Source organism: Heteronotia binoei, chromosome 2, assembly GCF_032191835.1.
Source record: "Heteronotia binoei isolate CCM8104 ecotype False Entrance Well chromosome 2, APGP_CSIRO_Hbin_v1, whole genome shotgun sequence".
Lineage (NCBI taxonomy): Eukaryota > Metazoa > Chordata > Lepidosauria > Squamata > Gekkonidae > Heteronotia > Heteronotia binoei.
The window spans coordinates 41169873-41184155 of record NC_083224.1 but is presented as its reverse complement, the minus strand read 5'-3'; the positions used below and the strand labels follow the sequence as shown (position 1 = coordinate 41184155).

At 42.2% G+C, this 14283-nt stretch overlaps 1 protein-coding gene across 3 annotated transcripts in view; it reads right to left on the bottom strand.

Moving 5' to 3' along the window:
- Positions 1 to 269: 269 nt before the first annotated feature.
- The window catches only part of SULF2 (sulfatase 2), a 448960-nt gene continuing 434946 nt past the window's right edge, over positions 270 to 14283 (bottom strand). For all 3 annotated transcript variants that reach the window (XM_060230836.1, XM_060230837.1, XM_060230835.1), the window contains 9 exons: positions 14148 to 14244; positions 11253 to 11347; positions 9354 to 9413; positions 6632 to 6801; positions 5877 to 6019; positions 4102 to 4225; positions 2813 to 2843; positions 2510 to 2566; positions 270 to 1272 (listed from right to left, as the gene is read on the bottom strand). In XM_060230836.1, the coding sequence (XP_060086819.1) occupies positions 1242 to 1272; positions 2510 to 2566; positions 2813 to 2843; positions 4102 to 4225; positions 5877 to 6019; positions 6632 to 6801; positions 9354 to 9413; positions 11253 to 11347; positions 14148 to 14244 (808 nt within the window). In that variant the 3' untranslated portion in view covers positions 270 to 1241. The remainder of the gene's footprint in view (positions 1273 to 2509; positions 2567 to 2812; positions 2844 to 4101; positions 4226 to 5876; positions 6020 to 6631; positions 6802 to 9353; positions 9414 to 11252; positions 11348 to 14147; positions 14245 to 14283) is intronic.

Genomic DNA, 14283 nt, shown 5'->3' with positions numbered 1-14283 from the left:
TTTAACTAGAATTTGGGTCCTGCTTTCCTTTGAATTATGGCTCTTATTTTCTTGTTTTGGATTTTCATACATATTACATAAATTACACTCTTGTGTCCAACAAAAACTATAGTTAGCTGGAAAATGAAACTTCAAGGTTTTAAAAAAAAGTTTATGGGTTTTTTTAATGAGATGATGTTTAATTTAAAAAAACAAAATACCCCACACAATTATAAAAGTAAACAAAATACCCCACACAATTATAAAAGTAAACAAAATACCCCACACAATTATAAAAGTAAACAAGTGCTTTCTTTTATAGTAGTTTTGGTTTTTGAACATACAATATAACCACAAAGACTTAATACAAATCCAACTTTGTTAAAATTGTCAAGACATACACAAACTGCTTTTTTAAATTTTGCAGTGCTTTTAAAAATGGATAAATTCTGGAATTATTATGCAATGAAGGTGACATTTTCAGAAATGGTACTGGGGCATGCCAACACTTTAGTAACAAAATTGTTCTGGACTTTTTTGTTTAAACAGGACACTAAATATTTACAGTACCATGCTGGAAAGCTGGTTTCTGAGTGATAACTTATTTTCTTTTTATCCCAAGGTAGGTGAGTGAACAGTGAAGTAAATTGCTTCCATGTGAGTAGACACCTGAAAAGTGTTACCGTCTGTGCATCTCTTCAGTAATATTGTCTTGAGATTCTGGATCCTTCGGGAGCTCTCATCTACTTTGACTTGCCTAGCACAAGGGGGAATCCACATTCTTATCTTGATTTCCATTTGTGTCTAATGCCGGTTGAAGTTAGAGACGAAACTGAAGAGGGGCTGTGAACTGGGGTTCCACTTAAAACAGTGCTCTGGAGGCTTTTGGCCCTTATGATTTTTTGTGAGTCAGTGGGGGACCTTTGTTTCTCTGCTTCTTTCTTGAAACTGTATCTGTAGTGACTGGTGGAAGCAAAACAAGCTTGTGAAGCAAGTGAGGTATAATCCAAAGCAAAAGCAGGTGAACCAGTGGGCTCCGAGAATGGATACATATTCTTGATGACATTTAAGTCCCCAGGAGGTCACTGTTTCTATTCCAATTGCATTACAGTGCAAACACACTATCTAAGCGTCAAAAGTTCATCCAGTCCTCCAGGCTAACATTGTAATTCAGTCTGAAAACATACACACTTTCATTAAGTCTGTACAAAGATTCAAGTTCTGGCCAGTTTATATCCTCATTGAGGTCCAGCATTTGTAGGTTAGCCCTCCCAGCCTTCCCAGAGCTGTCCTCTGTAAAATAAAAAGAATACGATTGTTAACCCTGTAGCCGAAGAAAGAAATGTGTTTAGCAAGACAGTGCAGGGGAAGACATCTGGGACATTTAAGGGTGTGTGCTTCTACCACCTTGTAGTTCATAGCAAAAACATTTCACAACCTACCTTAATCTAGTGAAATTTGAAATGCCATCTTTGGGACTGATTTGTTTCAATGGATGGGCCATTTAAATTAACTCACATTTCAACAATATCCATGTCAGAGCGCTTTGCTTTGGTATTGGTTTTCCATTTTAGCCGTATTCTTGTAACTTTTGCCTTTTTCCTCAATGGTCCATGGTTGAGGTAACAATATTGGGCTTGGGTTCCAGCCCAGCATTTACATTAATCCCTTTGACAACAGTACTTGCCATACATGTTATATATTGTGACTGTGTGGTGAGGGTGTGTGTTTTGCATGCAGAAGGGTACTCATTTAATACTAATATCTCTAGTTAAAGGTTCACACGCAGTAGGTGTCAGGAAAGGTCTTTCTCTTTCCAGGGCCCTGGATAACTGCTGCAAGAACAATTTGTCTTTCTGTCGATTTTTCCTGCACCACTCTAATTCAGAAATTACCTGTGCTGTCGCAAAAGTTTTGGCCACCATTCTCCAACACAACTCTGGCTATGCCTGATTTTACATCTAAACTATCTTAGCTATCCAAATCTTTTTCTGTATTCTATGCTATGCCATTAAAGGTTTGAAGTTAAAACTGAATTGAACTGATCAATCTGGATAACGATGATTCTGTATAAAGCAGTTTCATATATTTGTTTTACTTTGAAATAGCCCAGTTGAGAGAAGTTTACATTTTTCCCCCTTCCACAAATGCTGCACCAGTCTGCCATCAGGACGCTAACTGCAGTAACCTGCATAGGTAGCTGTAGACCCTGTTTTACTACAACTACAAATCAGAAGCAAAAGATTCTCTGTCCTATTAGATCTCCAATGCACAAACTTTCACCCCTTCAGTTCCATGGCAAAGTTCAGACTCATTCACGATTTGCAACCTTATTTATTTAACTTTAACTAGAGAATACTGGCACCCATTATTAATTACAGAGCCATCTTTCTCATGCATGGTTTCCTATGAGGTAGGTATTGGAAAAGTGAGACGGGACAAAAGTGATTTCTATACCGCATGCAAAAAGAATGAAAGGGAGGAAAGTTGGAGTTAGCTAACAGCTGCATGCATGTACTCCCAAACTCACAGCAACTTGGAAGATGAAGGTCTCTTCACTTCTGGCCACTTGCGTCGCTGAAATTGCCTAATTTTTAAGCCATAAAAGGAGAAAAAAAGTTAACCATCACCAGGAGACCCACCAGAACAGACATAGGATAGAAAAGAAAATTTTAAAGAATGTCTATACAGAGCACACAGCCCTTCAAAATAAATCCACCTTCAATGGGCTAACTGGAACCCCAACTCTTGGCTGAGAGCTGCTGTCTGTTTTCTCCCATTGCTTGATATGATAACATATGGGGGAAAGTTAAAGCTTTATTTTCAACAGTACCTGTATTGCTCGTAACTTCCATCTTTAAGGCCTAAACAGGAGAAAATTGATAACTTGTTAAGCACTAGGTACAGGGCAGAGGAAAAGTGAATATTAAGGCACATCATGAAGTGGTGAAGATGACTTGTTAACATTTGTAAGCACAGGGCTGGCAGTGGCAGTTTCCAATTCAAGAGGCTTGGCAAGCAAAACCAGACCATGTAACCAAGAGGTTGGAATAACATGCAGACTTAAAGAAAAACAAACCAAATTCTGAATTATTCCTTGTGCATCACATGATCTGGAAACGTCCTAGATGTGAAGATCATCCCCCTAAGAAACGCAGCTTGGGCTATGCATAACCAAAGGTGGTGGAGAGCTGTACCACTGAATCGTGTTCTCAAACCTGGCATTTCTTGCTCATTTTTAAAAAGACTAAAGTTCATTAGTTGGTTTTCTGTGCATAGGTCACGTAATTTATCCTGCCTCTGAATGCACAAATGGCCACTTGGAAGAAGAACAGTTACACACACACAATGCCACATGATTATTATTACAGTTCCTCTTCTATTGAATCTGTTAAGGCATGATATTTGGGATAGAAGTAATAGGGCAGAGCAATTAACTTGTGTAGCATCTGCACTGTCCTTCACTCATGCCAACTGGTTGCTCTTTATTGCAACTGCTTACTAGAATTAATAGACAAAGTATTCCTTATTATACTGTGGCCTATCCTCTAGTACCGTCAATATCATTAACTGGCTTGCTCTCAAAGACTGTGCTCCTGTCCTCTTCAAAATAGTTGCTCCTTTCTCTCTCGTCATTTCATATCACTCCCAATAGCATTTACTTGAGAAGGGAGATAATGTGGGAAACTGATACCGCAGAATTGTTCCTCAGTTGGCCAGCTGCACAGGGAATTGTGCAGCATGATTTCTCATCAATGGTTTATAATAAGACTGCTATAAGGAAATAACCTGCTTACAATGTTTGTTTACTTTGTCTGTACCTCTCCCCATTGGGACCCAAGACCCTCGTCCATGTTACCCTCAAACAGCCCCGTGAAGCAGGTTAGGCTAAGAGTGTGACTGCCCCAAGGTAACCAACCAGTGAGCTTCCATGGCAGAGCAGAAATTTGAACTTTGGTCTCAGATCCTAGTCCAAACTCTAACCACTCCACCAGGTTAACTTTCATTATGTGTTCCTCATCCGATTTTCTACTTCATGCATTTAGTGATTAGTTCTAGAAGCCTATGAAACATCTTAGTTATTGAACAATTCTTTCTGAGGCAAAACTAGGAAGCCCTTACCCAATTCCATGTTCCGAGTCCTTGGATTGCATTGCTTGTACCCTTTGCAGCTTCTTAGTTCCATGAGCTGCACGTGCAGTTGATTGAGCACATCTCTGTCTAGGGTGTTCACTGCATTGATTAGCTGAAAATAAAGACATTCTCTTTAATGCCAGCTATCTCTTCTCACCAAACCTATGTTGTAGTCATTGCTACAAGAACGGTAAAACTGCTAAAAAAATCCCAGTGCAAGGACCTGTCCTCATTTTTGTCCTTCCCCAGCAACTATGTTGTGCTCAGAGCTACAGTAGAGCGTTCAACAACTGCTGATTCACTGAATGGCCAGTGGGAAAAATAATCATCCCTAAGCCTCAGAAAACATGGTTGCACTTACCTGTAACTGTTGTTCATCAGGTATCTTCTGTGCAGGCATACATGGGGAACATGCATGAGCAGGCCTGCATATAGTTTTTTTTTTTACAACCATGAGCCTCTAGGGGGTGCTGCATATATCAGTACCTCTTACACCACTGAGGAAAGCATACAGCGGGGCAGGAAGGAGAATATGTGTGCCTGCGCAGAAGATATTTGATGAACAACAGTTACAGGTAAGTGCACCCCTGTTTTCATCATCAATCTTCCATGCATTCCTACATGGAGATTCTAGCAAGCTAAACACCAATCAGTGGGGCATGCTCACTTATTTAAACATGGACTGAAGGACCGCCTTCCCCAGCTGAGCTCATCTTGCCTGCAGGTCTAGAGCATAGTGATGAACAAAGGTGTCCACAGACAAACAGGTGGATGCTTGACATACTTCTGCCAGTAGAACTCCAATCCAGAAATGCAGCAGATGAGGCCACAGCCCTATTAGAATCTACGCACACCTTCAGGGGACACAAAACCTTGGCTAACTCATAGCATTGTTTAATAGTGGACACAATCCAGCTAGAAAGCATCTGCAAGACACTTTCTTACCCTTGCTAGGGCCTGCAAGCATATAGATAAGGCTTTATCCTTACAGAAATCGAACAGCCATTTCAGGTAGAACAGCAATGCCCTCCTAACAAATAAGGAATGTAGCCTTTTAATTTTGTGCAGGTAAAATAATCTAGCATAGATGGAACCTAGGTACAACTTTAGGTAGATATTGGGATTTGGGAATATCGATATATACCGAGATTATATGGGTTTCATTTTCTGAACCCAAAAAATAACTAATTTTTTTTTGTGTGCGCGCACCCCGAGTCACAACTGGGGCCATGCACTTGGAGAAAACCCTATGTGCAGTTGCCAAACCAAAGTTGTAGAAATTAGGGGGTAAAGCATTTACTGCTAAATTTGTCAGCTGCACCTGGTGTTGGCTACAGAAATGTACAGCACAATAAATGAGTTTCCTAAGAAGCCACTATGCCTGCCTTCTTCCTCACATTGTTCCACTTGTTTATGATGCAGTAAATTAAGTGTGAATAATAGGTGAATGCAGTGGACTTGCACTGGAAAGCTGTGGCCAATCAGAGGTTCTAAGTCCCTGTCTCCCAGTGGTTCAAGACAAGCACTTTCCCTTCAGAACTTCTGTTTCTTCCAGCAAGTACTAGTATAGCTAGCAGAGTTACCATTTGCTGGTAACTCTAACATCAGGTATGCTTGCATGAAGTCCCATTTCATCTTGACTGCCATGTTTTATGACTTTACAAAATAAATATATTAAGATCAGTTACAATATTGACCTTAATTGGTTTTCATCCTTTGCATTTTATATTTCCTCCAACCTCTGAGCCACCTTTTGCAAATACCTGGTAAGGATCAGTGTTGAGGTCAAAGTATTCAAGGAAGCCAGTAGCAAATTCACAGAACAGGAAGTTGTGGGTCTCATTGATTGTCCTCATGCACCAGTATGTGTTGTTGTTTGCGCTAGTGCAAGCACAGAAAGGACCCACTGCAAAATAAAAGCTGATGTTGGTTAAAGGTATGGGATTATTCATAAAGACGAAAATACAATTTTCTGTTTAACACAAGGCAATGCTCTCCTTAGAGCTGTGGGACACACATTAAATTCTATTATTCACAATTCCCCCATTAATTTCAAGCCAAGCAGCAGATTCTTTTGCTTGTGTAGCTCTCTTAAAATGAAAAAAGCCTGCAAAAAGCCCCATAATCCATGCACTGAAGTGTGTGCAGAGCCTGGAACCTATGTGTTGAAGCCAGGGTACACAGATTATCCCTGAAACCATAGACCCATATTCAAGGGACATCCCTAAGAAATGAAGCAGTCACATTTGTTTCTTGTAAGCAAAGACACTGACAGCCTCCAGTGGCGTGAAGGGTATATATATAGACAGTCTCAAAAGGCCATGCAAAATATTACACCCTAGAACAGGGGTGGCCAACAGTAGCTCTCCAGATGTTTTTTTCCTACAATTCCCATCAGCCCCAGCCATTGGCCATGCTGGCTGGGGCTGATGGGAGTTGTAGGCAAAAAAAACATCTGGAGAGCTACCGCTGGCCACCCCTGCCCTAGAGTTAAGGTTAAAAGTATGGAGGTCCATACATGTCCACAAGGGGGCAGTCTGCCAGTGTTGGTTGTCATGGGTGAAACAAGTCAGGCCTGGCATGCTGCACGTGTCATTGTTCTTGATCCTCTTCAGCAGCTTGCGCAGCTTTTTCTTCCGCCTCTGTTCTCGGAGGAGCCACAGCTTGTCCTTCTCTTGCAAGGCTTTCCTGTAGCACAGAGATCAAGGACAGCGTCAAGATACCAAGCGGCTATGCAAACTGACAACACATATGAGCCTCCAAAAGTTGATTAATGGACCCTGCAAATTTGCAAAATCTGCAAATGTGTGCATGCGTGCACCATCTCTAATTTTTTTTCATCATCATGCAGTACTTTTTTACCATTTCTCTCCCTCCCTCCCTCCAACCTGGCAAAGCATTTGCCTAGAACAGAGGAAGCCAAACTTGCTTAATGTAAGAGCCACAAAGAATAAATGTCAGATGTTTGAGAGTCACAAGACATGAATATCAAATGTTTGAGAGCTGGAGGGAAGAAAGGGAAACATGGGGGAGGAAAAGGTGGAAAGAAAGCAACTTTAAAGGCATGTTCCAAGCCACTGGCTGGCTTGGCAAAGTGATTTCTCCAAGTCAGCTGATGGGTTGGTGGGGGCTTTGAGAGCCACACAATATGTATGAAAGAGCCACATGTGGCTTTCAAGTTGCAATTTGGCCACCTCTGGCCTTGAATAACCCTCTTGTTGATAGCTTCAGGTTTGTAGTAGAAGAGCTAGATGAGTCCAGTATCGGCTCAGAGACCAACAACCTTTTGGGGGTATGAACTTTCATCTCTGTCTGATGAACAGAACTTTGACTCTTGAAAGCTAATATCCCCAAAACCTTATAGGTCTGTAAGGTGCTAATGGAGTCAAATCTAGTTCCTCTCTATGGCAAAAATCCACTGAAGCTGCAACATGAGAAAATATATTGTGAGCCTGCACTTTTAAGCTTTCTGACTGTTCTGTAGAAGCATGTTTATGTATTTCCATCTCTTACACAGACATATTGAAGGTGCTACTGGATTGGAATTACACATATTTCATGCATTTTTACCCACAAATAAAGTACACAGTTCTCTCTCTTTCCATTTTATCCTCATTACCTATGAGGTAGTTTAGGCTTGGAGAATGACTGGCCCAAGATCACCCACTGAGATTCGTGGCAAGGGCTGAGGGGAGAACTGAACCTGAGCTTTCCAAATCCTAAACTAACACTCTATCCAAACTATGTTAACTTCACATAATCTACATTTCTTGCTGAGATGCAAGGTGAATGGCACACTATAAACCAATAAATATACTGTATTACAGCCACTTGAGGACTTCAGCCATGTCAAAAAAGTAATAATTTGCAGGGAAATTTGTGCTATTGAAAACCTTAGCAGTCCCATCTTGGAGGGGTTGTCCTACATGGGCAGAACAGCATAGCAGGCAGAGATGGTGGAACTGTGGCACTTCAGATAACTGGGGGAGGGGGTCATATTTCTGAATGCTGTCCTAGGTGTGAAAAAAGAGAGACTCCTGTATGCATAAAATTAGTCCACTAGAGATCAAAGACTGATTTACTCTTTTATGTACTACAGGGAGCTTTTTACATGAAGGGTAGCATGCCAAAGTTCCTGGAGTCTAAAAGCAGAACATACTTTTTCAGTGACTTCTAAGCAGAGTAATTCTCTGCCTTTTGAGGTCAGCTTGTGGCACTCCAGCCTTCCTTTCAGAGGGGAACTAAGATCTACTTCACTGTGCCTTTTCTGTTCTGTTAAGTTGAAATCGCACCGTTTCGGAGATTTGAAATTGTTTCCCTTTGCTTTGTGAATATGAGAGTTCAGTTTCAAATAATCCGTTTTAACTGATACTGTGTGGTTCTTGTTGTAAAGCACTTTGAGAACCATGGTTGAAAGGAAGGAAAGGAAGGTCCCCTGTGCAAGCACATTGTTTCCAACTCTGGGGTGACGTTGCGTTCACAACGTTTTCATGGCAGACTTTTTATGGGGTGGTTTGCCATTGCCTTCCCCAGTCATCTAAGCTTTCCCCCCAGCAAGCTGGGTACTCATTTTACCGACCTCGGAAGGATGGAAGGCTGAGTCAACCTCTAGCCGGCTACCTGAAAACCCAGCTACTGCTGGGGATCGAACTCAGGTCGTGAGCAGAGCTTAGGACTGCAGTACTGCAGCTTTAACACTCTGCGCCACCGGGCTCTTATGGATGAAAAGCAGTATACAAATATCTTAAGGAAGTAAAGAAGATAGAATTCTATTTCTGATTTACCTCCTTATTCTCTGCAAAGCAGATTTTTTTTCTTCAATACCCAGCCTCTGCACTAGATTGGTACTTGCTTCAGCAGCACAAACAACACAGAGAGACAGATTTATTTGGGTCCCCATTGGGGACTCCCAAGTAGCTTACAACGTTATTCTCCTCTCATCCATTTTATCCTTGCACCCACCCAGTGAGTTTCCACGGCAGAATGGGGATTAGAACCCGGGTCTCCGAGATCCTATTCTGGATATTCAAAATGCCTGAGACGGTCAGCTTTCAAGATCCTTCCCTCCATCCCTTCTTATAATGGTTAGCCCATGATCAAGACACAAATGTCTCCATCTCTGGCTTGGAGACAGAAAATCATGCCATTTACTTAGGTTCCTGATGAGACCTTAGTTAACTGAAAGTAACTGAGGTGAATTGTGCCTTTGTGGTTTTGTGGAGATGCTTCTTTGCACCTACCTGAAAGGATGAAGGCCGGACCCCTTGTGCCTCAGTTTGCCCTTGTGTTTTGAATGGAAGCTGTCAAAAGTTCCACATGTACAATTAGTTTAAAAAGGTCATTCCTTCACTAATTTTATAAATGCCACTCCTTCTCCCAAAGTTGGACAGATTATAAAACTGACAATATTAAAATATACAATAAGTATACAAATACAATAAAAAACAACTGAATTAAAACAGCAGAGAGGGAAAAAACCCACAAAAAAGCTGCCAAGATTTTCTCCCCTGCATTTGTTGCTGTTTTAAAAAGTTTTACCCCTGTCCTAAGATTGTGCAGTAGTTTGCTGTGTGTTGCATCGCACCTCCCTCTGCCATCTCATGTCAGCCCTAACTTCCTCAATGGGCTATAGAACTGGGAATAAAAGAAAGATAATGCCTCTTATTCTCCCTGCCGTGAGGTTAGCCCTTTCTCACAACTTGCCCCCCCCCTCTACTTAGGCTCCAGTCCTGCACCTGATGTTTCCTACTGCCTCCACCTGTGTTCCCTGCCCACAGGAGTGGGCTTCTTCATCAGCAGCGCCTCTGCAGGGTGATCCCCTCATCACCAGACTCCTCTCAAGCTCCTCCTATAGTGTCGCCGGGACATCTTCCCCCTGGCTTCTGGGGCCTACTGTTGACTTTGGCCTGGGAGCTGCCAGCCTCAACATCCTTTCCTCCAGAGAGACACAGGGTGTCTCGCCACTGAACGGCTCAGCCTCTATCCTGGCTGAACAAGATCCTGCTCCTCCTCCCAGCCTCAGGTGAGGTTTCTATCTTTCCTCATCACCTCAACCTTGTCTGGTTGGCGGGAAAGCAGAGTGGTGTTTGCTGAGGCGGGGGGAAGGGACTCTAGCACTGTTGCTTGGCCCAGAAGCTGTGTATAATGTTATGCCTAGGAAATCTCACTGAGCTGATGGTGGCCCTTCTCTGGAATTTCTGGCTTTTGTGTCCATGCAACAAGAGGAAAGCTTCACCAAGTGTTACAGCAAGGACAATTCACATTGCAAGTAGTTTTAATGCAGAACAGATGAGGTGATAAAACAGCTGTACCTTTTAGGAGGATCCCTGCTACTCAGAAAAACTTTATTTGTCAAAAAGAAAGTTTCAGCACAGCTGCTTTTGTCCAGTTGTGTGATAAGATTTATGTAACGAGGGGTTCTTTTGTATGAAGGCATACATACAATGCAATCCTATGTTAAATTACTTCACTGTAAATCCACTGAAATCAATGGGCTCAGGCTGCAAACAGACATGACAGCATCCCCAGGTTGGAACTGGGGCCTCCACCGCCATTTTAGTACCTAACGGGAGATTTTAAAAGGCTGTGAGGGGATCGATCCTGATAAGGCCACAGTGTGGCAGTATAACACTCTCCTGTCACTCATGCCTTTTCAAGTACCAAAGTACCCCCTCATGGCTGTTTCAGGACTTGAAAAAGTGTGTATGGGGGGAAAAACAAGAATGCCTGGTCCTGCCATGTTGTAGGCGCAATCAGGATTAGGCCTTTGCAGCTTTCTAAAACCTCCCTTGTCAGGCACTAAAATAATATTGTTGTCCTTGGGTCCCACCTGCATTCGCCATCAGATCTCGCTGTGTCCTTAGGCTAGACCAGCTCTGCACTGGATGGCACTACAAAGCTTCTGAACGCCCACCTGCTGACTGAAATAGTAGAGTCCAAGCACAGGCTTAGCTTTTTATCTGCTGTATAAGGATTTGTCCCCAGATTTTAACGAGTTCACATGACCACTGCAATGGGCCACAGCTGTGATAAAAGAACATAGAGGATGCGATGACTGAATTCTGGCCTCTGAGACTCTGAACAAGAATTATAAACAGCATACTAAGTCTTGCTTTTCCAGTGGGTGTGAAAGGGAATACCTTATTTTGTTGCAATCACACTCTTCTGGTCTCTTTTTCTTCAGATGGCCTCTTACTTCCCTCAGATTCTTAATTTTATTCTGCAGAGTTTCAATCTAAAAGGAAGTAAGAACACAGAGAGAACGCTTCCAGTGAATGGGTTGTATTCCATTCATTTTTCCATATGCCACTTTCATAGCCTTTGGATTTTTCTACATACCCACCATGCAGCCTTCTGTTACGTTTCCTCCTATTCTGAAAAGAGCAGGAGGTCTACCTTGTTGCACCAAACATAAGATAACCACTTTAGGCAGAAAGCAAGGCTGAAGCCAATCTTTTTGCTTCCTTACAGTGTTAAGGGATGGATGCTTGGAACTGCAGAAGAATTAAGAGTAATTTCTAGGCAGAAGCCTAACTTCCTTGGCTGATTGTTCTATTGGGAAGTGGGATGGAGCCTCCTGAGGTCAGGAGAGCTATAGGTCTGTCACTGGTTAGGCAGTTTTGCATTCTACTGAGTGAGTATATAGCAGGGGTGGTCAAACTTGTTTAACATCAGAGCCACATAGAATAAAAGTCAGATGAATGTCAGAGGAAGGACGGAAGGAAGGAAGGCAAATGAAGGAGGGAGATGTGGAAAGAAAGCAACTTTAACTTTAAATGTATCGTTCAAGCTGCTAGCTGGCTTGGCAAAGTGATTAAAAGAGACATATGCCCTGTCCAGGTAGTGGGGGCTTTGAGAGCTACATAATATGGTGAAAGAGCCACATGTGGCTCCTGAGCTGCAGTTTGGCCATCCCTGGTATATAGTCATTAAAAATTGCAAGAGGGTACTACACCTGCTCATAACTTGTTGAGAATTTTAGAACAGTTGTCTTTAACTTATGTTGTTGCTGCTGAAATGTCTGTCTGTCTGCAACTTCTCTTTTCAGACTGAAGGAAGACTGTCACATTCCCTTAAACAAAAGACATGGATGCAATCTTACCAAGTGATATCCATGTCCGAAGTTATAATGACAGCTTCATTTTTGTTCATCTTTATGTAGAGGGAAAGAGCTCAAGTGGCGGTGATGTGCTTTGTGTGTAATAAGTCCAAGTTTGAACTACGGCATAATTACACACCATGGAAAGGCTCACTGAAAACTGCAGTTCTGCAGCCAACAATGGTCTAGATCAGGGGTGTCAAACGTGTGGCCCAAGGACCAGATCAGGCCCCTGGAGGGCTCCTATTGGGTCTGCAAGCAACTCACTGTCTTCTGTGTCCTTCTCTTTCTCTTGCTTCCTCTGCGTCACAGCTTGCTTTGTCAGGTTGCTCAATCACACAGGAGTTACATAGCAAAGACTCTATTTTCTCCTTTGACTGACCAGTACATGAAGCAACTTATGTACTAAAGCTCACAATACCCAGCCATTTCATGTTTTCCCCTGGGCCTTAGGCTCAAAGCATTGACCATGAGATTTCTGTAATGACTGTCAATAAACCAAAAGTAGATTTGCAATTTACAAACACACACCTGAACAACACCTGAACAGCATACTCAAGATTGCTACAGCACAGGCATTGTCTCCACATTTTGATGCAATAATTCAGAGCAAGAGGTATCAGTTATCATAAACTGTTAAATAAAGAAAATATTGCAAGTGCTAATTTTTAAGCATATTTTAAGTTTTTTTTTAAAAAAAAATCTTTGTGTTTGTCTGTATCCTTTATAAAGTTTATATCTCTCTGCTACCTGGCATTAAATTTTATGACACACATGGCCCAGCCTGACAAGGTCTCGTTTATGTCAGATCTGGCCCTCATAACAAATGAGTTTGACACCCCTGGTCTAGATTAATCTGATATGGAGAAGTTACAGGGGGCGGGGCAGAATCTGTTCACAAAAAAATTTCAGCTCTTTCCAACATTCTCTTCTCCCAGCAGTACTTTCTGCCCTGGGAAAGAAGATTCCTGGAGTCATGGGACCTATGCAAATTATAGCCATGTGGGCTGTTGATCTGCAGTGATAAATTGCAGAGAAAGGAAGGAACAATTTAGCCTCTTCCTTGTCGCAGCCCATCAGCCTATGGAGCTGTCAATCCACACATGTGACCTTGGGAATCAACTTCTCTGGGGCAAGTGGGAAAGGCCAGCAAACTGCTGCTGATGGATCATCAGACCCAAGTCATTGTTTTTTCCCCAACATGGAAACTGGGAGCAGGTAGCATTTCCTAAATAATTATCTCTTCAAAAGTTGCTGATTACTTTTCACAGATGCTAATTTCAAAATCTGGCTGTCTCTTTAACTAGCAACACAACCATCTTGTTGTAGCAGATAGTGTGTCAGAGTAAAATCTGGGAGACCCAAGTCAGAACACCTACTCCACCTTTGAAGCTTGCCTTGGAGCAGCCATTCTCTCTTGTCCTAGGCAACTTCACAAGGTTGTTGGAAGGATGAAACGAAGGAAGAGAAAAAGTGTTCTAACCAGGGCATTTTTTGTAGAAGGAACTCCCTTGCATATCAGGCCACACACCGCTGATGTAGCCAATCTTCCTGGAGCTTAGAGTAGGCCCTGTACTAAAAGCCCTGTAAGCTCTTGGAGAATTTGCTACATCAGGGGTGTGTGGCCTAATATGCAAAGGTGTTCCTGCTACAAAAAAATGCCCTGGTTATAAGCTTATTTGTGGTCCTCATTGGAGAGAAAAGTAGGCTATAAATATTTAAATCAAATAACCACTTTTTAGAATAAAAAGAAATAGTCCACAGTTTAGAAGTGGAAGCTTCTCTGAGGCTGTGACCTTCAGCCTACATACAGAAGTTGCTCAAAGCCTCAAACAACCAGTTCAAACAGAATCTTGCTGCTTCGGCATTTAGAAACAAAATTAAAGCAGTGATCACCATGGGTGCCAGTTGGTTGGCAGCTGTTAGAATCACTAACCTCATGGTCTATATGAAGTTTATGGTCCTTCCACGCCTGCAGTGACTTGTACAGATCTGTATCACACTGAACAGTGTCATTCTCTAGAATGTAGCATCTGCGCAGGAAAAAAAATAAGGGAGAGAAAGTAGTTTTT